The 27,635-nt window shown below is 35.6% G+C and overlaps 5 protein-coding genes across 5 annotated transcripts; 2 read left to right on the forward strand and 3 right to left on the reverse strand.

Moving 5' to 3' along the window:
- Nucleotides 1–571: 571 nt before the first annotated feature.
- On the forward strand, nucleotides 572–2,280 carry LOC114873853 (mitochondrial 2-oxoglutarate/malate carrier protein-like). Its single transcript, XM_029182590.2, has 6 exons — nucleotides 572–654; nucleotides 745–960; nucleotides 1,076–1,194; nucleotides 1,290–1,460; nucleotides 1,546–1,645; nucleotides 2,070–2,280. The coding sequence occupies exons 1-6, from the start codon at nucleotides 572–574 to the stop codon at nucleotides 2,260–2,262; spliced, it is 882 nt and encodes a 293-aa protein (XP_029038423.1). The 3' UTR covers nucleotides 2,263–2,280.
- On the reverse strand, nucleotides 2,203–3,794 carry LOC114873838 (mitochondrial 2-oxoglutarate/malate carrier protein-like). Its single transcript, XM_029182571.2, has 7 exons — nucleotides 3,721–3,794; nucleotides 3,452–3,661; nucleotides 3,232–3,365; nucleotides 2,990–3,160; nucleotides 2,829–2,928; nucleotides 2,411–2,660; nucleotides 2,203–2,295 (listed from the first exon to the last, which is right to left on the reverse strand). Exons 1-6 carry the CDS (start codon nucleotides 3,792–3,794, stop codon nucleotides 2,456–2,458), a joined length of 894 nt encoding a protein of 297 aa, XP_029038404.2. The 3' UTR covers nucleotides 2,203–2,295; nucleotides 2,411–2,455.
- A 241-nt stretch (nucleotides 3,795–4,035) lies between these two features.
- On the reverse strand, nucleotides 4,036–8,050 carry LOC114873844 (IQ motif-containing protein H-like). Its single transcript, XM_046287417.1, is given in 7 exon segments — nucleotides 4,036–4,306; nucleotides 4,823–5,024; nucleotides 5,091–5,456; nucleotides 5,494–6,674; nucleotides 6,767–7,274; nucleotides 7,425–7,834; nucleotides 7,898–8,050. Coding segments are annotated over 7 exon segments (3,090 nt in total). The 3' UTR covers nucleotide 4,036.
- A 488-nt stretch (nucleotides 8,051–8,538) lies between these two features.
- Nucleotides 8,539–12,793, forward strand: LOC114873851 (dymeclin). Its single transcript, XM_029182589.2, has 12 exons — nucleotides 8,539–8,742; nucleotides 8,973–9,276; nucleotides 9,350–9,553; nucleotides 9,693–9,940; nucleotides 10,184–10,399; nucleotides 10,473–10,648; nucleotides 10,757–10,882; nucleotides 10,952–11,065; nucleotides 11,137–11,352; nucleotides 11,430–11,612; nucleotides 11,686–11,802; nucleotides 11,964–12,793. Exons 2-12 carry the CDS (start codon nucleotides 8,990–8,992, stop codon nucleotides 12,132–12,134), a joined length of 2,058 nt encoding a protein of 685 aa, XP_029038422.1. The 5' UTR covers nucleotides 8,539–8,742; nucleotides 8,973–8,989; the 3' UTR covers nucleotides 12,135–12,793.
- A 620-nt stretch (nucleotides 12,794–13,413) lies between these two features.
- LOC114873839 (calsyntenin-1) lies at nucleotides 13,414–27,246 on the reverse strand. The gene is made up of 4 exons (XM_029182572.2): nucleotides 26,950–27,246; nucleotides 20,882–21,161; nucleotides 19,575–20,386; nucleotides 13,414–19,497 (listed from the first exon to the last, which is right to left on the reverse strand). Exons 1-4 carry the CDS (start codon nucleotides 27,053–27,055, stop codon nucleotides 17,840–17,842), a joined length of 2,856 nt encoding a protein of 951 aa, XP_029038405.1. The 5' UTR covers nucleotides 27,056–27,246; the 3' UTR covers nucleotides 13,414–17,839.
- Nucleotides 27,247–27,635: the final 389 nt, after the last annotated feature.

Raw genomic sequence — 27,635 nt, forward strand, 5'->3', positions numbered from 1 at the left:
TTTAATGCTAGTCTCTATTAACATAAAATTTTCTGAAATAGAATTATTATCAACATTATAAGAAATGTAACCTAACAATATTTTATAGAATATATTTACACTTTTTAGATGCTTTAATGTTGCTAAACGATTTTAATAAATGATCATGTTTTTGCAATTTTATAGGGCGTTACGTTTAATAGTGTATTTTATCAGAATTATATTCGAAAAATGTAATGTTGTAAATTGTATTGAATAAATTGAATTGAAACAAAAGAAGATGAAGTTGTCGATCTTCGGACTTTTCCTTTTAATCGATTTATTTTAAAAAATCAAATTATATATACAATTTTAACCTCAAGATAAAACCGTTATGTTAATTTATAACTACTGGCAGATCTTGAAAGATATTCTTAAAAAAAGAACGAAGGATTTCAATTTTAAGAACTATGGAGTTAAGTAATTTTTGAAAATTAACACGTGTTATCTTCCTGTAAAATAATTATATTTTATAAGCATTTCTTTATCTTCACAGATTCAACGCTAAAGAAATATTAAAAACCTATATTCTGAAAGCTTTTAAATATTCAAAATGTCTGACCAAGGTGATGATGAGAAGAAGAAGAAGGCAAAGCTGCCCCCTTTATTCACTTTTCTAAATGCTGGATTTTGCGGGTATTTAAAATACAAAATTTTTCTAACTAATTACTCTAATTAAATTTTAAGTAAAAGCACAAAATTTAACAATTTCTCCTAATATTTTAGCATGGCTGCAACCTGTTTCGTTCATCCTATGGATGTGATCAAAAATCGAATTCAAGTACAAAAAGAGAAAGCCTCAATCGCGTCCATAATTAGTTCAATATATAAAAACGAAGGAATTTTGAAATTCTATTCGGGCTTAAGTGCTGGTCTCGTACGACAAGCAACGTATACTACCGTCAGACTTGGTATATATAATCAATTACAAGAATACTGGAGGTGAGTGAAATTATTCTAAAACTATAATTAAAATTTTTCTGCAAGTACTAATTAAAAATTATGATTAATAATTTGATTGTATTACCATTGTTGCTAGACACAATTATCCTGAGAGTCCTGGTTTCGGAGTATTGGCACTAATGGCGGGAACAGCGGGAGCTACTGGAGCATTCGTTGGTACACCGGCGGAAGTGGCCCTTGTACGGATGTCAGCTGATGGCAGATTACCAAAAGGTTATTATTTCGATCACCTCAAAACGTTTTACCTACGTTGCATAAAAATTATGTCTCTGTTTCGAAGTATGTTCGAAATATATTATTTTCCATAGAACAAAGAAGAAACTACAAGAACGTCTTTCATGCATTTAGTAAAATAGCGAAGGACGAAGGAGTTACTACTCTTTGGAGAGGAAGTGTGGCTACAATGGGGAGAGCTGTCGTTGTTAATATATCTCAGCTTGCAACTTACAGTCATATCAAGATGTTGATAGCCACAAAACGTATTTCGATATACATATGCATTATTTCGTTTTCTTTGTAAGTCATTTTATAGACGTTACTTACTTAAAATGTTTTGTTCCACAGTGCAGATGTCGGATGGTCCTTTACTCTACTTCTGTGCGTCAATGTTATCAGGATTCCTCACTGTTCTTAATTCCATGCCATTTGATGTAGCTAAAACCAGGTAATTAGCTGATTATTCTTTTTTAAGCACGAAAGAGCGTCTTGGTGCTAATGGCGCCAAAGAACTAGCCGCTCTACCTGGTGGCAGAAATGGGAACTAAAAGTCTGGGTAATTTTTGCGCCTCTATTGGCAAGATCGAAAAGCTCATTTTTAGCATCAAACAGTAGATGGCATCGCTTGTTTTTTTAAATAATAGGAATTCGGATGAATTTTCAATATTGATTTATTTAAAAACAAAGCTTCGTAGGAAAAAATATTACTCTACATTTTTTATTCATTTTTTCATATAGATTCTCCTCTCCTTTTCCGATTGTGCTATGAGGTCGAAATTATCTTGTAATTTCATTCTAAATTGTGCTAATCTTATAGACATTTTATGAAATAATATTTTCAAATTGTGAAAATGATTTTTATATATTTTCAGGGTACAGAATATAAAAACAACGAAAAAACCACCTGGTCTAGTACCAATGATGGTATCCATTGCTAGAAACGAAGGTATAATGGCACTTTGGAAAGGTTTCTTGCCCACCTACTGCAGAATAGGACCGCACACAGTTTTAACGTTATTATTCAATGAACAAATTACTAAGCTGTACAGGCGATACATGATGTAGTCGTTTAAAAAAATCGTAGCCATTATTGAATATCTAGAAATTTTTGTAAAAAATAAATTATAATTTAAAAATTTTTTAATTATATGTACTTGTATGTTTGAGAATTTTCTTGATTTGTATAAAATAAAGCAGAGCTAAAAATTCTTACCTTTCAATAAATTTACACTCCATTAAAATATGAGATAATAAGACTTTATTCAGTGGACGGTTTAAAGAATTCACGGTACATACGATGCAATTGATCCATACATATCATAGTTATTACAGCATTGGGTGCTGCTCTACAATAATAAGGTAAAAATCCTCTCCACAACGATGTTACTCCTTCATTCTGCACGATGCTAATCATCATACTCACAATTCCTGGCGGTTTTGTTGGTAAATTCCAATTTTGTATTCTATTAATATTCACATATGAAATATTCATTTAAAATATGAGATAAAGAATTAATAATTAATAAAGCAACGAAGTCTGCTTTAAAACTTTACCACTGATCCATATATTAGCATTGAAATCAATCACAGCAACTGCTAATTATCAATACTATTAATTAGATTCTAATTACCTAGTTTTGGCTACGTCCACCGGAAGTGAGGCTGTGCACATCACCAGGCCGGATATCATAGCCGCAAGAAACTGCAATATTACACCCTCCTCGAAATGACCTACCAGCAATTTAAACATAATTAGTAAAACTGAAAATTAAATGGAATAATTTACGTATACCTGTATCAATCAACATCATCTTAGCTCTGCTGTATGTACCCAGCTGTGTTCCATTCACGATCGCAGCTCGAGTCATTGTTGGCACAGCTCCTCTCCACAATCCACGTGTACCTTCTGTTTTCCAAATGTCTATCAGCCCGACAATCGCGTTGTTATAATTCCTTCGTTTCTCTAAAATATTCGTCGATCAATCCAATCGATTTTTCCAAATTTTATCAAGGTTTATATAATTTCCCTTTTACCTGGAGGCAAGTTTACATCGGCTACCATACGAATCAGAACCAAATCGGTTGGTGTTCCAACAAATGCGCCCACGACACCAGACAACATTCCAATACTGACCATCGTTGGATAATTCAAACGTCCAAAGTATCCTCTGAATGATTAAACATTCAATTGTGTAACATATAAGTTAAATATTAATAATCTACTAAAAGTTGTCTCATCGTTGATTGTACTCACTGGGCAAGGTCGTACAATGTGGTATACATTCCAAGCCTAGCAGTACTGTATGTTAATTGACGAAGAATACTAGCAGTCCAACCAATGTAAAAACTTTGTATTCCAATGTGTTTCAAAGAAACGCGTATCGTTTGACTCAAAGAAGCTTTCGATACTTGCATTCGTACCTTGAACACATCGAACGGATGGGTGGCAGTCTGCCCTGCGGCACTGTAACATTTACTTCAATATTTTTCATTGCAAATTTTTTTTTTAATATTGTCATTTACCCAGATAATCCACCGATGATAAAGTTGACGAAAGTGGATACTTTCTGATCATCATTGTTTGCTATCAATAACATCGAATCATATTTTGATTATTAAACTTCGTCGGTTGAAAATAATTGTCTACATTACACTTTTAAGTTATTAATTAATCACCGTGATGTCGTAACCTTATGTTCCATTTTGAAAATACTGAACGTAGCAGCATTCAAGACTTTTTTTTTATTAATACACTATTGACAATAATTTCGAATTTTTGTTTGAATAGTTTATTATTTATTTTTCTTAGTAGGCTAATGAAGTAATTACAGATGGTAATTTATATAGCGGGTATGCACTCATCGAGAGCTAAATTTTCATAATCAACAGCCAAACGACCAAAGAAATCAATAAGCGACGGTAAATTCGACTCATATTTCCTCTTTGATTTCGTAGCAAGTGCTTCGTTTAATTTTGCCAAACGATTATGTAGCGTAGATAATGTGACTGCCATGCTAGGACTAGCAGCCATCATCAGACCGAAATTTCGACTTTCGTCGTCGTGTAATATTATACTGGAACCTTGCTTCTTTTTTGCATCGAACGTGATCTGGAGCGAAAGAAATAAATAGAAGTTAATTTAAAAATATTTTCCCCTTTTGATACGGAACAATCTTCCGAGACAATTTCATGACAGAAAAGTATCATGAAATGGTACTTATGGCATATCAATTTGAAGCTTAAAATCTGCTGAAAACAGCTACATAAATGATTCGACGATATCCTTAACTCAAGATGAGTAGTTGTGGATTGCAACGAACAATGTTGAATTACATCAAGTAAAAAGTCTAAGATAATTTCATGACATAAAAGTATCATGAAATGGTACTTATGGCATATCAATTTGAAGCTTAAAATCTGCTGAAAACAGCTACATAAATGATTCGACGATATCCTTAACTCAAGATGAGTAGTTGTGGATTGCAACGAACAATGTTGAATTACATCAAGTAAAAAGTCTAAGATAATTTCATGACATAAAAGTATCATGAAATGACATTTATGGTACATCATTTTAAAGCTTAAAATTCAATGAAACTTGCTATTACATAGCTAATAAACGTACATTACATTGTTCGAAAATATTTCTAAGTTGGTACCATCGATAACCAGAGAATCTTGTATCGTATAATAGTCCAATTATGACGCCACATCTTTCTTTGGTTTCATTCCATTCAGGCGATTTATGTGGATATAAAATTGAGGATTTTCTTCTTTGAGAATCTGGGATTACAGGTACGTCAGCGATGAACTGATTTGTCTGGGAGCTATTTCAACATTCACATCTTCAGTTCAGTATCGTTATTCAAGACCAAATAAATTTGAATCATTACTTGTATGCTCCTCCAATCGCAAATTTCATCCAATCAATGTAACTTTGCACAAAAGAATAACATGGACGCACATTTTGCATCAAAACCACGAATTTATCATCAAACTTGTTAGTGTAGCAATAACAATCTACGGTTAAATAACCAAAATAACCCTCGTCCTGTATTCCCATTGCAAATTTATTAACGCTGCTTTCTAGTTTCTTGATGTCCAACGAACTTTGTGGCACCATGTACATGAAGGTCGAAATTACTTCTAAACCTGTCATGAAAAATCAATAAAGTATCAGACAGTAAATTTTTAAATAATTCAAGGATGCTCGGTTTAAAAATTTAAGGATTGTAATTCCAACATGGTTTAAATTTCTTCTATATTTTATAAATTAATAATGATATATGAGTTTGCAATAATATACCCATATTTAACTTATCAGCAGTTCCAATCCACCTAGGCAGCTTCCCAGTGGCTCTCCCAGAAAGGAATAGCGATACCGAGATGGTGTTCGAATCTTTCTCCATAGGAATCGCTTGCAGCAAGCACCCATACTTTTGAATTTGTATATAGAACTCTTTCCAAGATTTATAGGATTTCATCAGTCGCGTGACATAGGAAACAACCTTCGGTAGATGTACCATTAATTTCTTATGAAACTCCTCCCTCAGACTGGGACTCTCCATCCAAGCGTCACCATGTTTCTCCCTTTCCTTCCTCAACAATGGCATAAACGGTACACTTATATGATTAATTAAAAATATCCCAGAATGCTTGTCGAGAATCGCGTAATTCAATTTGATCAACCATATGCAGACCTCCGTGTGGCGAACAATGAAATCAGCCATCGTCGAGCAAAGAGTTTTATAATCCTTTATGTCCCTAGCGTGTATAGGCTGAAGTAGTCCAAGTTTCTCGATCATCTCGGTCATTTTTGATGAATTCAACATCGTACGTTGCAGTTCCATGTCAGGGCTCAACAGAGGGATGCCCAGACTGCCAGCTAGCCTCATATCGCATTCGTCAACGTGCCAGGGTAAGAAGTAAGCTGATTTCCCGGCTATCTTTCTTCTGATCTCTTCCAAAGTATCTTCAGAACAATGAAGGATTCTGGATGTGTTTATGGAACGATGCTTGAAGGTTTCTAACTGAGACAGAGCTATGAATGTGATTCTTTTAGCAACATCTTCAGAGGGAGACATCGATTCGATGAAGTCGCTGTACATCATTAACAGGTCTTCTGTGGGTTTCACCGGTAGAATGTAAATTATTTCTGTTTTTGGGTTACGAACCATGGATATTCTTAAGCTCGATATATTTTGTACAATTCGGAAGGTTATCGGATCGAAACACTGACGCACCTCCAAAGGATTCCCTATGGATGGTAAGTGGATGACCACATGGGGTTCTAAGATCATGGAATCAAATTCTTTGCTCAATTTTAAGGAAAGTTCTCGTGTGGTTTGTAAAGAGATCAACATCTTTTCCAAGTAACGTTTATGGATCTCCTTTTTTTGCTTCAGGTTCATCCAGGTGAACCATAGGTAACTTGCTGCTATGTAGAGGCGATCTGATTCTCGTTTCATTTTGCGTAGCTGGGGAATAATAAATGAGAGATTTAGAATTATTCTTTTTATATTTTTAACCCATTTATCGTTTTATTTATTAACAATGAAATTTCATTTACCACGTAACCACGCCATCGGGCTTGTATCAGGGTCGCAGCTATATGCTCCCCTTCGATCATACGAAATTGCAATTCCCAGCTTTCCAGCCAAAGGGCTTCCTTTTTATTTTCTAACAGATCGATTAAATCTTGCCTCTCCAATACAATGTCCGTTTCATTTCCCTCGATGCTCGATAGAAAATTGAAAGTTTCACGCGATTTCAGATGTAGCACCGGTATCATACGTCTCTTTATTATACGTTCTATTTGAGGTCGAACAACTAAACTCCATCTCGATCCGTATTGATTCCCATAAACGTCCAATATCTTCAACCAAACGTCGGAATTCTTGTGATGGCCGTCGACGAATTTCAAGCTTCCCACCTTGGATAATTCCTCTAGGATAGAACGATGTACTAACTCTTTTCTGTTCAGGACTTTCATGAAACCTTTTGGATGCAAGGAAAGCTTGACGGCTGATGGGTCTTCGTGACCGTCGATCGAGTCGGAAATGATTTCATTACCACTTCTAGAAATATTATGTTATTTGTATTTGAAAAAATTTGAATATTGAAACATTATAGTGAAATGTTTGAATTTCAGCCTGTATTCGACATTTTGGTTTTCAATGTTTATTTTTTCTGAGAAGGGTTAAATGAAATTAGAAAGAGTTACCTACGAGTTAATTCGTTTTTTCGGTAAAGAGAACATTTTCGACCTAAGGTAGACCATTTCGTGTTTGAACTTCAAATCGGACTCGTCGAACTCAGTCCTCATGGGCTCTCGTGGTTTCAATATGATATTTCGAGTGTCCTCGAGTTTCCACTCGGGTATATTTTCCCAAGTATAGCAGGACACTTTGTCGTTAGGCTGGTTAAATGCGTCGCAACATATTTCGTAGCTTCTGTTCATTTCCTTGCTGGACATGTAGGACGGTGGTTGCATGCGATCCCTCGTTGCAGTTAATAAATCAGTCTTTAACTTTAGAATGCACTCCTCGCATGCTTCTTCCATGCTCATCAATTCCTTCAACGTGTACTCGTAGAAGGCTCGTGTACATCCTAACGTGTACTGCTCGGATTTATTAGCCTTTGCACTATTTAGAAATAAAGAAAGCTTAATTGGAGAGCATTTTGCGCGATGGTCCTAAACAAACCTGAACTTAATGATTTCCTTTTTACGATCACCGATGAACTTTTTAATTGGGACAATTTCTTGTCGGATTCTTATGACTGAATTTTGTATCATATCTATACAATTAGCGTACACTTCGTCAGTTTGCAACAATTCGTGATGACGATCCATTTTAATAACAGACTGTAATTTAAAAAACATATAAATTGTAGTGACTGTTAGTAAAATGTTTGATTATTATTCTTCCTGATTCGAATAATCCTCCACTTCGCAATGGCTTCATTTTTTAAATAAATGATTTTATTTAGTATATTTAAAATATATTCAGGATTATTAATTAAAATTAAAATATAAGTATATTTTATTTTATACTTTAAAATCATGCGAATTTGACGTTGTCAAATTTTTAATAATTGATTGCGTGTAATTAATTGATTAGAAATAATTATAAGGTCGACGGTTCGAACTTACAGGAACGATCACTTTAAAAATTGTTAATAATTTGGAACTTGTTTTTATATCTTATATATAAAAGCTGAATTTTACCTATTTTATTAGGTTTTCATTACATTTACAGTAGAATTGAATCTAATTGCAAATTTGTATATTCAATGAATTGCGAAGATGGCGCTCATTATGATTTATCTATATATTCGGAAAGTACTTGGTTGACATGCGAAGAGGTTATATTTCTTCGTATCTGATGATATTCACGTTACTAACAAACGGCTTGTAAAAGAATTTTGTAATAATTTTTCCACGCAAAAGACATAAAACTATAAGAGCGATAGTGTATAAGACCAATCTCCATTGCTAGTAACCGTTATCCTACTATTGAGCTTCTATGACAGTAGGCTGTCAAAGTATGTTGATAAGTGTTTTTATACGATTAAAATGCTTCTTTGCCTGCTTCGATACAATCGATCATTGAAAATTATAATTACATATCATTTATGAAATAAAAGTTTATACCATAATAACGTAAAATTATAAAAAATGTATTCTTAGTGTAAATATAAAATATTGTGAAAGTGAATAAATATATTTAATTATATTAATCATTGGAAACATTCAATACATTCTTTACTTTCAGGAATTTAAGGGAAGGCAATGGGTGCAACGCCAAGTCGATATGATGACCTGTCTAAGAATGTCTATTTGGAAAAATTTTGTGGGAAAAAGAGTATTCTTCCAAATGATCCATTTTGGGATACTTTCTTATTGTATAATATCAAACCACCTGTTACCAGAAATGATCAGATAGAGTTAGATTCTAGATTGGATTCTTCTTGTCAGCAGTTACTTGCTAACAATTTGACCACTGGCAATTTTGGTAGTCTAATACAGGTTGCCCTTGCGCGTGCTAGCAACCTGTTAGCATCAATGCAAAATCAAAAGTATGATATCCTTTGCTTCAACATTCTACAATCAAGATTAGAAATAAAAATGTAATCATATAATGATTTACAGAATCACATCAGCTTGGCAGACATACCAGGCATTGTTTGCAATAAGATGTATACTAAAGTATTTGATTGAAACAGTCGGTGAAGAAGAAATGGTGAAGCACATAGAAGCACCACAGTTACCTGTACCAACACAATCAAATTCTTCTTATAGATTAGAAGATCTATTTGAAACATTAGTAGATATCATAACAGAGGTACCACTGTCGTAAGTACCTTACAATAAATTTATATTACTTATTCTGTTAATTAAACATTTTCTTAAGGTTCTAGTTCAAAGGATGATTATGAAGGGTAGATTTTGTTTTATGTACATACATAATGAGATACAAAAAATTTTGTTTTAGTGCTGACTTCACGTATGTTGTTCACCTAGAAGCAATAAATTGCTTACTTGTACTGCTCTCTGTGCAACTATTTTCACAAACTGCAGCTGAATACAGCTGCATCTACAGAATAGCAATGCATTCGCATTATAGTGAACATGCACCAGCTGTGGTGTGTACATTATTGCATAATTTTGTACAGCAAGAACATGCTCCTCCAGGTTTTCTTACACAACAACCAGGAGGAAGCATAGTTTTCAGTATAGCTGGTATGTTTAATAGTATTACATTATACCATCTCTATGTTAGAAATAATAATTATATATTTCAATATGCTAACTGTTCGTGTATTATAATTTTCTATTGTAGAGCAATTCAAATTAGAAACTGTGTAATAGTTAAATTGATATGATTTTAATATTATTTTATTATTCTGTTTATAAAAAGGACACGTTTTATGTTGCTCTATTCTATTAACTTACATTTCAGTAATATGCAATAAAATATTACAGCTGGATTATGGAATGTAATTACAATGGGGATGGGTAGTAGTTTGAAAAATGTACAAGTTACGAGTAATGGTACTTCGGAAGACGAAGAACGAAAACGTGATACAGAAACACCTCTTGCTAGTCAATCGCTATTATTGTTACTGGTTCTAACAAATCATTGTACCGCGACGGAAAATCCTTACAGAAATGCCCTTTTTTCATTCGTTGATATGCAAGGCTAGTATTGAATGATTGATCAGCTAATATCGATACAAATTCATTATGAAAACGAACGTATATTTTTTTATAGAAGACTATTCTACAATGCAAGGAAAAAACGTGTTTGCGTTTAATTTGAATAAATTGTACAGTACAATATGTAATATACCAAATACAGACGAAGTCACGTTATTATTATACATGTTATTACATAGGAATTCAAGTGTAAAACAATACATTATGAAAAGACCAGATATACAATTATTGGTAAGTATATAATTAATAAATAAAGGAAATATTTTTAGGTTGCTGCAAATACAATTTTAGCAAAAGGTGAGGTGTATCATAAAATTTCTAATTGATATTTTTATTCAGGTAACACCGATACTTCAAATATTATATCATGCTCCAAATAATACATCCCATCATATTTACATGTCCCTTATTATTCTTTTAATTTTAAGTGAAGATGAAACGTTTAATAAAAGAATACACGAAATAGTAAGTTATTTTACGAATTTTATTGAAAAAAAAAAAATGAAAATAAATCTATTAATTATCAATTTTCAGATGCTTAAAGGCGTAAGTTGGTATACGGAAAGATCAATAAGCGAAATATCATTAGGGGGTCTTTTAATTCTCGTTGTTATAAGAACGATACAATATAATATGTTTAAAATGCGGGTAAGAAGGTGTACTATATACTCATAAATAATTATAAACATAGATAATATAATATTTTTCATACACCATAGGATAAATATCTTCACACAAACTGTTTAGCAGCTTTGGCAAATATGTCAGCGCAATTTAGATCTCTGCATCCTTATGTTAGTCAAAGATTATTAAGTTTATTCGAAACTCTTGCAAAAAAGCATTCTAGATTGGAATCGAAAATACGCGCACAACCTTTCGTTTCTTCCGATAGTACCACTGTTACAATTAACGGAACCACGGCAAATACAGACCTAGTAAGATCTTACAGCAAACTATGTAACATAATTAAATAATTTATAATTTACTACAAATGAAATTAATCGTATTTCAGATCCAAGATTTAACAATACTCGAAGAAGTTTTACGAATGGTATTGGAAATTATAAATAGTTGTTTAACTCACAGGCTTGCACATAATCCAAACTTAATATATACACTTTTATATAAGAAAGATATTTTTCAACCATTTAGAATGCACACTGCATTTCAAGATATTGTACAAAATATAGATTCTGTGAGTTTTAGTTTTACTTTATACATATAGCTTGCTATTAAATCAGGTAAGAGTGAATATATTTCTCTTTTAGGTCATCAACTTCTTCTCTCATAAGTTGGAACAAAAGGATCAATCACAATTAGGTGTTAGCCAAGTATTAAATACAATTCAACAAGGTACTAGTGAATGGCCCCGTGATCGTCTAAGGGTACGTGCAATTTAATTCTTATAATAATAATTAGGTACTCTATAATTAGGTGATTCACTGATTATGGTATTAGTTATATATAACCGATTAGTGGTCATTGACTCAATTGGAATTATCTTGGAATAAATAATATTGTAGCAATAAAAAAAATGATTTTACAGAAATTTCCAGAGCTTAAATTTAAGTATGTAGAAGAGGAGCAACCGGAGGAATTTTTCATCCCCTATGTGTGGAGCGTGGTGTGTCAAAGCGCGCTGTTATATTGGAGTGCAGAGAATATTAAATTATTTTCACCTAATAGCAGTGAACAAACGACAATCATCGTTTGCTGATACTGAGACACAAACTGCTGTCTGCAGTAAATACACGGCATAGAAATCAAGTAAGAAAATTTCAGTGCGGTATTTCTAATAATGGAACACTTGTTTGATACAAAAAGGAAACAATAATATTAATAACATTCTTATTTCATGTCTAAAATCAATCGAGCAGTACTTATCGTTTTGCATTTTTTTCAATTTCTTATTTAAATACATTAACATTATATTTTTAAATTTTGATATCGGTTACTTTAACAAATCAATCGAAAAACTGTTGGTATGTTTTAATGACTTTTTAACGCATAAGCCTAATTAACAAGGATTGTGAATTATAGATAATACCAATTAATTCATTCACTGTACAGTAATGAGATTAAATTTAACATCATAAGATTCTGTATTACTAAGACTGCAATCATTCAATTATTGTTTTATGGGAGTTGCATTATTTTCTATTATTTTCATAAATAAAAATATTAAAATATTCGACTGGTCTGAATATCCAATTGGTCTTTAGATTTCCACTTGGATATTCAGACCAAAATTTCATTAACACATGGATAAAATTTTTTGTCAAAGCTTCTCGAAAGAAAATATGCTTAAAAATAATTTTTAAAAATAAATAGAAGCTTATTATTTATTGTAGTTTCGATTATTAGAATTTTGCGAGAAAAATTAATTAATGATTAAATACCGTTCCAAATATTATTTTAAAAATTATTTTTAAAGGGTAGAAGTAAATAAATGATTGAAATATTATTTATAATAACTGAAAAAAACGTTCGTTTACGTTTTATATGTATCGTATTTAATTGTAAATATATGATATGTATTAAGCACGTGAAAAAGATGTTAATTGATAATTATTTAATAAAAATTTTAAAAATGCTTATCTTTATAACGAACATTTTTTTATTCTCTTAAATGTTTAATTTATACAATCAAGTCCTAAATCAAACTTTTATAAAAAGCAAGATTTACTTATTAATCATAATTTAAAAGCATGTAACAAAATAATTGCTAAATGCTTAATTAAATAATTTTATTATTGTAAATATAAATAAAATATACATAAAGAAATCGTAATTCCTTCGACGTTATTAAATAAAAACATTTAATAATTACAGATCGAGAAGGGTAGAAATAAATATCAACTATCTGTCAGCCTATAGGAATAATTGAAACGTGAAATGCTTGAAACTGAAACTTAATCAATATCTCCCATTTTATCTTGGGAAGTTACCAAGTTTCCTTAGCGTGTCCCATCGGCTGTAAAGATAGTTGGTTCACCTTTCGAATGTACATCTTTATTAAACAAATACAGTTGACGTCTTAATGTTATTTATAATATGTCGTTATAGATAGTATTTCATTTTCCTAGCCTGTGCAGCGTGTATATGCGGCCGCGCGTGTCCTCTGTTCTGTCGTGTCACCGTGTATGTACGTGTTTCGTATGAGTTATCATCTCTGTTTACTGTCTGTATGTTTAATTCATTTTCTGTGTACAATATACTATTGCTAATATTTCTCTTGTCGAACGATCTTCAGTTGCAGAATAACAATTTAATTTGACGTTTCTGTGCGTCGCGTGCAGACGCGCCGAGTAACTCAGTGTGTCACGTGATTAACTTAGAACTCATATTATAACCATTTTTATTATGATTTTTTTTTTTTTTTTCATTTTTCTTAGCCGTTACTTCACGTCACTTGACTTTGAAACTGTGCTTAGCGTACAGATAGTATCGGTATCCATAATAATTAAATTCCTTAACTGTACTATATCGTTACTTAATCTTATTAGTTAACACACAATCAATCTGCAACGGGAGGGAATTTAGTCGGTCCGTAACCTCTCGTGTACGGCCTAGTCGTACAGGGTATCCCAACAAAATAGATACAACATTCGAGTCGTACAATTTTCTTAGGTCACACTGTACAATCGGTATAGTTGATTACTTTTAACTTCTTACAACGTTACCGTAGGATTGGTTTATCGTTTTCTTTTTTCTTTTTTTTTTCTGTTGCCTTTCTCTGAACGCTTAATTATTTCACTTACTTGACAGACACGTACCTACGCACGTAATTTATCTGGTCTTTTCTTCTTCATCCTCATTCATACGTACGTAAGTACGTATAAACATGTTGCGATACGAATCAGAGGCGAGAACATACTATTGTGTATCTGCCGTGCGTCCGAAGTGCTCTAACAAGTTCGGACCAAGCGTTACGATCGGAACCGAACGTTCGCGAATCAAGGACGATCACGTGACCAACCCGACGCTCGCGAAGGAGAGTTCCGGTTCTGCCGTAACCTGGGCCGGTGTAAAATTGAAAATATTCTGCTGACTATTTAGGCGAACGGTACGTGTAAATGTCGAAGAGTATGTATATATATAATTTTTTTTTTATATACGTAAACATACATACACGGATACATGTGTATATGTGTACGTACACTAGCTGCCTACAAAATACAATAGTACATTACAAATTCATAGCTTCATTTCTTTCTTGTATCTCTTCTCTTTTCGCTTCCCCTCTTAAATCAATCATTTGCAAACAGCTTAGATATATATTTTTTTTTTTTATGTATAATATATATTTATATATTATAATAGTATCATCTAGTTGGTTTTGTTCTGCGTAGTTTCTTTCCTCATTTTTTCTTCTCTTTCCATACAATTAATAATAATAATTAAGTACATCTTTAGAGCGGGTGAGTACACCTTTTAGTTAGGTTGCAAACGGTGTCGTTCTCTCTGTTCAGCAGTCAAGGAAAACGCGTCATATGGATACATATATGTATCTAGCTTCAAACGACTCGTTAGACCAAGTAATAGAAGAGTGATTCTTTCCTGTACTCGTCGATAACGACTTCCGTCACTCAGTGTACAGCGATTCAAATTTTCTCGCTCTTGATATCTCGAAAGCCAGCGTTCTTCTTTTCTTTCTTTTTTTGCCTCTTCTTTTGTGCAGTTATCGGATTTCGTACATTTCATTTTTTTTTTCTTTTTTTATTTCAAATGCCGTGTAAAAAAGACTCGAGAACATGTCTTTCTGGCGTTGCATTGTGCGATCGAAAAAGGAATCGGTCAATTGTGGTCTTTGATGAGTGTATATGTGTATGTATGTATGTACGTGTATATATATATATAATATAGACTATAGTAGTCCCGTAAAAAGGAGTCGAATCATTCGAATAGGATCATTTTACACCGTACACAAGCAAAAAATGCGTTCAGATCGATCTCGTCGAGACTCAATTGCGTTTATACGAACAACTACGAACCGAGGATCAAGAAAAACATATGAAAGATTCGAAATTCACGAGATAGTGTTTCAGCTGGTCTTGCGAACGAAGTGCGCATACACGTGTGTCGCATGTGAGCGAATTCGAAGAACGGAATAAAAACAATAAAATACCTTTCACGATTATCATTTCTCTTTTACATCGCGACACTTCGATCGGAGCTTTTCTGTTCTTTATCAAACAGAATCCCTTTTTCTTTTTAAATTAAAAAAGAAAAGAAAAAGAAAATTAAAACTGCGTGAAGATAGCGCGCGTACCTTAATAAATCGTGATAAAACAATAGAACAGAATTCGCGATTATATGGCAAGTAACATCACGATTAAAGAGTTTCTATGTAGGAGCTCTTACGAAAACAGTTTTCAAACGTCCGACGAATCTCTTATAAAAATGATATGATATGCTCGTTGGAAAAATAAATTGTTCATATAGTTTCTATGAATATAGATATCCGTACACAAACTTTCAGTACTAAATATTCGATCGGTCGGTATAACTCTAAATACATACAACAACATCCTTTCATTACTTCGTAGCGAGTATCAATGCGCAGTAATCGCGAGATCATTCGTCCAAGAATTAATTACCCTGCGGATCATTGCACGTAACGGTCATTCGTTTCAGCAAAACCGATCGTTCGTTTCAACTAAAAACCATCACCAAGATTACACGATGCATATTTTTAGTTAAATATTAAATGAATCGTTTGATGAACGAACGACCCGTTCTCTCTCCCCCCAAATGCGTATGTCTCTTAACATCTATGCCATTTATCAACAGTCACTGTTTCAAAAATACAACAACGGTAGAGCAGTTACTTCCCGAGAGAATCTCGAGAGTTGTACGCTTAACATGCGAGATACTGACACGGTATAATCAGCATCGAGTGTTCGCTATTAAAATATAGAGTAGAATTCAACATATACATAGTCGCGTAAAGGCACGTAAAAATATCAGTTTCCCTATAAAAACGAGCATTGATTGCACGATAATCCTTTTCGGAAAATAACAAACGATACCAGCCGGGCCCGATCGAACCTGCGCGTTTATCCATTCGAATAGAAATCATCCTTTCAAATCCGCACGGTCCTATCTATCATTCGCTCACCACAGAATAATGATCGGACACTGTATGTATATTAATGTAACCACGCGTGTCTCATGCACATACACATGTACCTTCGCGACGAGCTCCCAATACAAATCTATATGCATGCGCACACATGTATACGGATATGATATTATACCGTACTTAATGGTGAAGCACTATCATAAGATGCGCGACAATGTCCTTACTAAGAGCTAAGAGTTTCATATTTCTTTTCTTTCTTTTTTTTTTCTCCTTTGTAAATTGATCAGGAAGGAACATTGTGCAAATTATAATTAGAGGTCTCGCTTAGAAAGAAAAATAATAAATGGAAAATTGGGCAAGTGTGTGTGCAGGTACAGCCTGAGTTGTGGATTAGAAATGTATCTTTAATTAATACTGAAAGGATCTATCAGTTTTAACTTTCTTTTTTTTAAATTTAAAAATATACATTTCTGAGATCAATGGTTCAACTAGAAAAAAAAAAGGAGAGAATTATTTTGTTCAGATCAAATTATCGGGCTGGGCCTGCGTTGTCTAAAAGGAAATTGTAATCGAATTATAGCAGCGAATACAGTCAGCATTAGTAAAATTGATAACAATTAATTGAATAAAAATAGATGAAGATAATTGAGAGTATAAAAAAAAAGTTCCCTCGTCCTACTGCTACCGATAATAAAAATAATAATGCTCGTAATAATAGTAACCGTAATAATAATAATAATAATAATTAGCGTTAATGAGTGACAAATATAAATTAATTGCTTCCAGACGTTCACCGGGATACATCCCGGTGAACTTAAGTATTTCATTCACGTGTGTATCCTTCATCTAACAACACCAATGACGTGTTGTAGATAGAAAGTGTTTAACTATTCGATAAAGCGTCCCGCACTCTCTTACAAATTTTGCTGGCTTTTAAGGAGAGTACTAACTAGTTGGTGCGTTAACATTTTACACGGTACCAATGTCATCTATGGGGACGGATATAATACGACGCTTTCGTGTTTATATGTATATGTATATATATATATATATAATATATTAGGAATATATCAGATTAATTGGCGAGAAAAATATTCATTGAAAACGCGGTTGAATATTAAAACCGTTCAAGCCCGATCGTTAAGATCATATCGCTGATCGAATTAGCGGTATAGATATGCTGAATGCGATTACGAAGCGTCACAAGTAACGAAACAATAATGATCGGTTTAAAGGGAACACGATGATAAACGATAGTAAGTTAGTACTCCACTTAATCACCATACGAAGAAGGGATTGGGAGGGGGGAGGGATGGTGAATGCAGAGGAATAGTAATTTAAACGTCACGATGATCCCATTCCAAGTCATGAGGCGAAGTGTGATGGCGATGCCGACCGTTGCTCAGCTCGCAGTCGTTCTCGCAATCGGAGCTATCAAGATCGTCGTCTCTGTATGATCCGTCTTCGGAGTCGGAACTTCCGGAATCGTCTACGTCCTCGTCTCTCTGGCTCTGATGATGGGCATCCTGTTCGGTGAGCCTCTCCATTGGATTCACGGTTATAGCCAGAGCGGAATCGTCCCAGGCCATTTCGGTCTCGGCAGCCAACTCGTCGCCGGCCGATGATCGCCTCTTCGCGGCGCCTCTGACCCTTGCCGCACCGACCACCGCCATCAGCAGTAGGAAACAGATGCAGGCAGCCGCGACGATGGTGACAGCGTGGCTACCTCCCGCTCCCCCGATGCTCCTGTAGCCGTCGCGAAGAGCAGCAGTCGCGTATTCTTCCGGCAGGTCCGCGTGATGAGGGGAGAGCTGCACGTGTCCGGGTACTGGTTCCAGGATTCTAGCTATCGGCGGGTCGTCCGGAGTCGAGTGAGGAATCGCGGTGGTCTTCTCCTTCGGGTGAATCACGGCTAGGGTCTGCACGTACTCGTTGCTGGCGAAACGGCCGCTTAGCTCGGAACAGGTCAGTTTGAACACACGGTCGAGGTAGTAAGCTGGCTTCCGGTTCGTATACATGATCAGACGGATCAGCTGTTGATAGTTGTAAGGCGTGTCGGCGCCCGAGAGAACAACACCGTCTCGATCAACGCGAGCTGTTATAGAGCGGAATCTACGCAGAGCATCGCCAGGTAGACCTAAGCTCTCGTGGTCGGGATTCAGGCTCGGGTACACGCTGACCGCGCACGCGTCCAACCTGGCAGCGGAACCGGCGGTGACGCGGGCGTCGGGGAACACTCGCACACCTAGACGAAAGTCTGCGTACTCCCTGGCCACGTAGCCGGTTCCGTTGACGGCGATACCCGGACGCGGTGGCGGTAAGACTGTTACGTAGGACTGAACGGTCGGGACCGGGAGGGGATTGTTCTCGCTACCCTCGCATACAATGGTCGTTTCTAAACGGAAATTGCGACGGCCCGGGGTTGGGAACCGCCTCGAGTTGGAATAACCGATACGACGGAGAAGCGTCTCGACGTTGGTGCGATTGTCCCCGTCGATTCGTACCTCTGTTAGGTCGGAATTGGTGAGCAACTGGGTGCCCGGTTGCAGCAAGTCCATCGACGGCACGTGGATACCTTCCTGGCAGCGACGCAGGCAAGAAAGTACGTCTGGTTTCTCGTTTCGTCCTACTAGAACCGACAGGCCGGCTAGGTAGCCACGGAAGTGATGCTTGGTTTTATTGTCGGATCCCTGCCAGCACGCGCCGACGACCAGGGTCGTGTTGACTCCCTTCGCGGGATGTAGAGGCCAGTCGTCGATCACCTCGGGATTCTTCTCGTCCGAATGCCACTCTTCCCCGTCCACGAACAAGGTGACGTGAGGGAAATCGACTTGAACGGCGTAATGATGCCACTTGTCGTCGCACACTTGTGCGAGCTTCCACCGCCATTCGGCGGGCCGGAAGATGTTGGGATCGCCCTCCGAGAAGTCGCGTCTGAGCAGCAAAATTAGCCGGCAGTTCCTTACGAACAGGGCGTAATGATGTCTATTCATCTCTGCAATTCAGACGTTTCGTATTCGATCAATCGTTCGATGCGTCCTCCTGAAAAGGAATAAAGGAACGTCCACTTACTGTGATCATCGGCCGCGCAGAAGATGTGCTCCTTCACGTGAGGATCCTGCCTTGGACGAGGTCGGTGCTTCACCCAGACACCGATAGTGAACTTCTGCGCCAAGGTGTGCTCGAGTACGTCACTGGGTATGATAGCAGCCGAGTCAACGCCGTCGAACTCGAAGATCTCGTCGGCCTCCCTGCCCTCGTCGCGAGACAGAGACGCTGTCCAGGATGTCGTAGGCCCGGGGGTTGGCAATAAATCCACGCTGTCCCGCGATGCACCGCACAATTTACGTTGACTTCGCACACCGTACGTGTCACGGTCGCATCCTTTCCCTATATGGTCCGTGGCGAGAGTTAAGGTGGCTCTTACATTGCGCAATATACAAGGAGCATCGCAGAGATCCAATCTGGCGGAAGGAAGCAAAGGTTGGGAACCGACGCCGGCTGCGTAGTCGACCCTTTCTGGGATTCCTCTCCATCCAGGCGCACAGACACGGTTGACCTTAACGGTTACCATGGCCGGTGCCGATTGCTTCATGCCACAATCGTACGCCACCACGCTCAGGATGTAGTTATGGGAACGCTCGTAGTCCAGGGGCTCGGTGTTTCGTATCGCTCCCTCGTTGTCGATTATGAACGGCTGATCTGCTGTTAAAATCTCATATTTGCATACGTCACCGAATTTCGGGGTACAGTCCCTGTCGGAGGCCTCGACGCGGACAACCTCCTCGTAGAGCCGACCCTCGTCCACCGTGCTGACATAGGCCGGTTGCAGAAACTGGGGGGCGTACTCGTTCACGTCCACCACCGTGATGTGGACCGTAGCACTGGAACGAAATTAAATAAATGAAAAGATTCGACATTAAGGACATAAAATCTATGAATCTTAACACGTTCGAGACTGGGTTAAGTGCCCTAACCCAGACACTTTATGAAATATGTATATTTCTGAAGCCCTGGTCTGGGGATTCAGCTTCTTATCTTCCTTTTGAAAATCAGGTTTTGTGATCTTACTATCACTTTGATCCTTGCCCCTCTTTGGAATGGATAGATCTATCCCAGTGGACCCCAACGTGTTAAGTTACCACTTCTAAGGGGAACATATAAATTTGAAGACATTGATTTGATCCATATCTTGCATCAAGTGATGTTACATTCAATGCTATTTATTTCTATCTATTTTCTACTCTGCTTTAGAGGCATAGCTTGACCCCTTTTGTGTAGGACACATTGTGTATATAACTTATCAGTCTATGTTACTACCTATTTCGGGACACCTTCTATTGAAGGTTGATCGAATCAGATTCGATGGAGGTTCATACTTTTCCGATAGCGATCCGTTGCAGCCGACGGCTTCGATATCGAACTTGTAGTTTCGCCGCTTCTCGCAGTTCAGAACTCGAAGTGCTCTCAGCTCGGCGGTTCCTTTCTCTTTCAAAACGATCTCGAACGGCGCCTCGCCATGGTGTTTGTTCGCGATACGGAAGGAGCATACTTTAGCACCTATGGCTCGTATTTGTGGCGTAACCTCGACCAGAGTTTCGTTTTCCTTCACCAGGCCATGGTATCCGCTTTCCGGACTGTCCAAATCCAATCGTGGAGCTGGGAACAAACGCCAAAGGGTAGATTAGAAACTTTCCAAAATAGAACTTTAGAATTTTTCAACCTTCAAAATTTCTTATGTATTTTTTTATTCATGATCTGATGTAATTTCATGACGGAAAAGTGTTGCAAAATATTTGAAGCTCAAAATTTAACAAAAATGGCTACACAAACGACCCCTTAAAATCCTTGATGCAAAATGGCTGGTTGCGGATTGCAACGTACATAGTTGAACTATATCAAATAAAAATTCAACAATGATTTCATGACATAAAATTGTAACAAAATGGCACTAATAGAATTTAAAATTCTATTTTTTATTCCTAGAACAATCAAAGTGTTAAATGTGAGAATTTTAACAATCTCTTCTCTCTCTCCATGTAATGAAACCAATAAATCAGCAAAGTAACAATAGAGCCGTTGTTTAGTTTCATTTAGGAAGGATCTACAGAAATTTAGTGGTCACTGCAGGGAAATAAAATTTCCTTATTCAGCGATAAGGTCAAAAGCTTGGGAATTTACCTAAATCCTACGAGGATTTGTGTCAAACTCTGATATTTACCCGAGCATGTGGGCCACGGAAAATTAAATAAATGGTCAAGAGGAAATGGAAATTTCTTTTCCGTTTCAAAAGATTAAATCTGATGAAAGCTGGTTATAAAATCGACGTTTTAATTCGTTTAAAATCTACAAGAATTTCTCTGATATTATTTCTCTGATATCTCTGATTAAACGAACGCTCTCTTTGCAAAAGAACGCAAAACGCGTACACGCATTCCCTGATAAACAATGTAAATATGATTTTCTGCCGGAACAGAAAAGCTACACCGATAACAATTAAGAACGGCTGATAAAATAACTCTTAATTTTATTTTAAGGAAATTACAATCTCTCGTTTAATTTCATTTCTGCAATTACAATAATTATCAAATATATCTAATTAATTAGATATCTTCCTAATTAATATGTTTCTTTTGGACATTGTCCGCGTACAATCAGAGAAATATAATTAATTTATTTCCACCCAATTATTGTACCTGCTGGAGTTGGGAAAAAAATATAAAATAAATAAGTCAGCAAGTTGTATCGAGGAAAAGTAACGAACGTCGGTTACCGTTAATTAATACCCCAGAAATAATGACCTACTTTTGCTAAATTATTAATCCCCCACTACGGTTCTAATAAGGTAGAGAATAATGAACATTCGCAATTTTCGTTAGCATCCTGCACGCTGATGAAAACAGACGGTGAAGATTTGTCTAGAGCAGGCTGAAATTTTAATTACCGTGTGTTGCGTCAGGTTTCGAGATGCCACGCTCTCCAACTACTTTCCAGTCTATTTTTATGGAGACATATGCTTTTTTTGTTTTCCTTTTCAACGAGCTTTCGAAAATTCTCAGGGATTAAGTTGCGAAATTGAGCCGAATTGACGTGGTATTTTCTACCCTCCTCGAATTACTATCAAATTTCTCCGATCGGACACCCTTTATCGATCAAATTATTATTCTTCATAATGAATTCTGCAAAATCATTAATCGTCGCCTTTCGGAGAAAGCTTCGCAACAAGCGTTATCAGGCACGGTAATTTAATTACAGGTAATCGAAATTCTTTACTTTTCGAGATGGCGATTTTACCGCTGCTCGCTTTAATGGAAACTCAATACCCATTTGCATGCTAAAAGTCGTCCAGTAAATTACTAAAATCGAGCACTAGAAAATCCAATGAATAATTATCTTTTTTCCCGAAGAAAGCAAACGAAATTAAAATCAATACAGGCCTGCATCTGCATTAATAAATTTTTGGAATCCTTTTTTTTAAACATGTAAACAGGAATTGAAAAAGCATCAGTATTTGGTTAATTAACAGATTCATATATTTTCAAATTACCGAAAATGAATTTTTATCTTGGATCAATTTTATCAAATTTTTGGTATTTTTCTGCATTTCATGGAAGAGATATTTTATGAACGATATGTAAGTACAAAATTCATCAGCAAAAATGACATAACGAATACACATGTTTAACATATGTGTATAATGAAAACTACATACAAAAACCTTTAAAATCTGACGAACTGATTGGTCGTTTCATAGCGTGACTCATTATCTGACACAACTACAAGAATAACCCGAAAGGTTTCTCTTGAAAATGTGACAGTCTAATTTTACGAAAATAACGGTTGGTCATTTTGTTCCGAGGCTATTGTATTACCCTTCTTTTAAACTATAATGTAATTAACTAAGGTAAATCAAAATAATTAATCAACCAACTTTAATTACGAAACGTTTATGTAGCCTTTTTCATCAAATTAAGCTTGAACCCTCGTACGACGGACCATGGAGAGAGTACTAATTTTAATTTAATTCCGTACTTTATATTATTTTCATTTTATAAATTCTATATTGCTCTTCTAATACATGAAATTCTTTCGTTTAAAAATGGTACATTTAATTTATTGTATCTTTAAATCCGTATTTGATGCTTTTCATAAGTAGAATAAAAGATCAATTCAAACTTGTTAATTCAGAAGAAAGAAAATTGTATTTCAATGTTTTCGTTAAACAAAAGTACCTCGTTTCTCTCCGAATAAACAGAAAGTCAAAGGAAAGTTGGTTGTTTGAATATTCTGTAAGCTAAAGTCTAATATCTTCCGGTTTCTTCGTCTACTCGCAAAGTTTCATTGAAATTGGTGTGTAGCGATTCCTTGGCAGGTGTTAAATTGAACTAAATTACGTTTCCCCTTGCTTTTCGCCAAGTTTTGACAATTTCCACGTTCCTCTTAAGAATAGGGTCATATTACGTTTTGCAAAATCTAATTAACGTAAATGAAACTTGAATGAAATTCATCTACAAGAATAATTGAAAAAAATATAAGTTGAATTGAATAGCCATTTTGCCTTAACTTTATTTTAAATTTAATTTAAAAAGCGATACAATGAACGAGAAACTTGGAGTAAAATTCATCTGGAATAATACAAAATAAATTGCAAATAACAGAATTGTTAAAATAAAGAATTATTCGCCAATTGAATATTTTGTTAACTATACAATTGTTAAAATCAAAATATTTTTATTTTAATTAAAAAAGGGCACTATATATCATGCATTCGATTTTGAAGTTAACCATTTAATTTCAACTTTATTTGCTAGGAATATCTGCACAGATGGATGGTTTTATGAAAATCAATTGCTAACATGATTCCATGCTGAAAATTAATATTTGTTTACGCGATACATAGTAAACAAGGCTTGTTTAAACTACAAACTCGTGATGGAATAAAATCATTTATATTTATCCATAGCAAGCATGAAAAAACATAAATAAATTATTTCAAGCAAACAATTCAGAATATTTTGAATGTGATATTTATATTATTTAACATTACTTACTTTTTATTTATTTAACCAACGATACGAAAATTAAAAAAATTCCCAAGTTCCTCAAAATCTTAATTACAAATATAATATTTAAATTAAATGTAAATAATAAAAACCCTTTTTTACAAGACTGTGGAGTAACAATAGATAAGAATTTCACTAAGAATTAGAATTTTAAAACCCTGTTGCATGAAGTTTGAAAAAGTTTATAAAGTTTTTTAGAAATATGTAAATAAGTTTGTAACTCTGAAGAAACATCAGAAGTTATGCTTCTGACAAACTTAGTGGGTCATCGATGGCCCACGAAACAGGGATGAAATTTGAATTTAAAAGTCGAACAGCGAAGAAAAGAAAAAGAGGAACGTTAGTACAGCGGACATCAGTTTTACTCTCGCATTATAGTTTATTAATGCTTCGTGCTGTTACGCAAGATATTTTGCGAAATATCAACGAGAACAGGTATCATGTTATACGTGATTATCTCGCACGGTGCTTTTGCATCTACAGTAGAAAAAATCACGTCGAAACATCCTGAAATGATTTACAAAGATAATCAATTCAGCAACATTCTATTATATGGCCCTTAATTAAAGCCCTCATCATTTACAAATTACCTATATACTCTCCATTGAATTTATTGTATTATGTTATTGAAATACCTCTGCCTGAATGATACCACTAATACTTAATTAATCCATTAATAAAATGGAACCAGTTTTGTTTGAAGTGAATTGCTCCAGCTGGTAGGTGGCGATTGACTAATAAAATTTGTATAAATTTCAATGCTGTGATTCACTAATGTTTGTTATTATTTGGTTAGTGATAGGTATGAGATTTGCAATTTGAAATAATTAAATTAATGATAAATACATGGAGGATATAATATTGGTAAGAATAGTATGATCTATTAGTAGATGATACTGTTATATGATATACAGAGCTGAGATTATTGATATCACTTCTAGTTTTTTCTTACGTCTAATCTACAGTTTTTTCACCTAAATAGTAACATAGTGACACTAATTAGTTTTAGATAAAATGTTTCATAAAAACACAAATGTATGTGGTTCTAAAGTACATATTTATTTTATGACACGAATAAAAGATAATACATGAACTTAAATATGAAATTCTACCTTCAGGGATTAATTTAAAAATTCGTATTAGAAAAACATGTTACATTACACTGATACTACACTATATTATGCACTGAATCTACATACTCGTAAGAAAAATTGTATTAAAATATGGATGAAAACATATGTTGTATAATCAAATGAACTGCTGTTTACATAAGAATGCTATGATGCTGGTAAAGTAATAATTAATTAAAAAAAGACCTCCAGCTTATGCGCTTTGAATTAAAAAGTGTCTAGTAATAGATAAATGAAGATGAAAAAGAGTTATAGTTTCAATAATTATATAGATTCCCTTTGATCAAATGAACTGCTGTTTACATAAGAATGCTATGATGCTGGTAAAGTAATAATTAATTAAAAAAAGACCTCCAGCTTATGCGCTTTGAATTAAAAAGTGTCTAGTAATAGATAAATGAAGATGAAAAAGAGTTATAGTTTCAATAATTATATAGATTCCCTTTGAAATTGATACATCTGAAAATTCACAGAAAATGTATGTATATTTGGAGCACCTAAGGATAGACGTCGCTGGATAAAGCGTATTTCAAGATATACTCGTTAGCATACTAAAAGCTCGTTATTCCGATTTACGGTTCGATAAAATGTACGACAAAAAAGCGGATTGGTATTCGAATTGGTATTCGAAAAGCATTTACCAGCGCGCTTTTGAACGCGAAGATACGACTATCAATTTAGCCGTATCAAAATATTATGGCGCTTCCCCCAACGCGGACAATAACGAGAGATAAAAACATCGAATTTTTGACAATGCATTAGCCAGTATATCTACCGGTCGATAGAGACCATAAAGCGTCGCTTCGATTTTCTTCCTTGAATCGAGCCCATTTTCAACGCTACCTGATCCAATCTGACTCGCATTTATTTTCTTATCACGAAGCGTGACTAATGCTGTCATAAGCGGAATCGTAACACATAATCCGCGTTATCCATCCGAGATATTTTTTCTGCATACTTTTACGGCACATCGAGCGATTCGTATGCACTCGAAACACGGTATGTATCGTAACGAGGAGACTGGGTACCAGTCAATGAATTCGCCATAACAGTTTCGGTGACTGCAGGTGCTCACGAAAGGAACAATTGCACCTGCGAGTTACCCGTTCGACAATGGGTCCCACCGTAAAACAAAGGGTGGCTCGATGAAAGAAACAGAATCGACCATCTTACAGAGGATCCTTTTTCACCCGACAAACAATGAACAGAGGAGTTAGGCGAATGTAGGGCACGAGAAAAGAGAAATGAAATCACCTCCATGATTGTTGAAGGAGCTTGGTGTCGACTCGAGGGCTGGGATGCTTGCGTGGGAGAGACCGAGGGTCAATCCGAGAAGCACAGCACTAGCCGCCAGTAACATTGTTCCTCTTTTCCTCCCGTTTCCAGGAAACTTCGTTTATCAGTTCTCCGACCAACAGCACTTGACTTATCACTCGCCAGAACGCGCTTTTTAAAAGAGCATCGCCGTCTACTGCACGACTCGCTTGCGACACCACGCACAATCGCGAAGTCAATATTTGAGCAGAATATCGATTCGCCAGAGTGAATGGTGTCGATTCTTGCCGCTAGTTGGCGTACGAGGACAACGCTCCGAAGCGAACACGGTGGCGCGGAGGGACGCCATGATGATTCAAGATCGAGAACTTCGAACCAATGAAGAATTTTGAGTTCCTGTTGTAACTTTGAGTTTCGCCCGCTCATAATGAGTAAAGCTACTTGTTTTTGATAGACTGGAAGTTTCTTACAGACTTTTTCTTTGACTGTTGGTATCATGATAATGTTTCTTTAATTTATAATGTATTGAACTGTACAATTTATATTTGGTGCGTTCGGATTGGCGGGATTCATACCACGGAGAGTCACAAGAACTGTACAATGGACTTTTTAAAATTTCGCCGTTGTATCTACTACTGGATTCATCAGTAAGGCTTTTCATTTTT

The sequence above is a fragment of the Osmia bicornis genome, chromosome 10 (assembly GCF_907164935.1).
Source record: "Osmia bicornis bicornis chromosome 10, iOsmBic2.1, whole genome shotgun sequence".
NCBI lineage: Eukaryota > Metazoa > Arthropoda > Insecta > Hymenoptera > Megachilidae > Osmia > Osmia bicornis.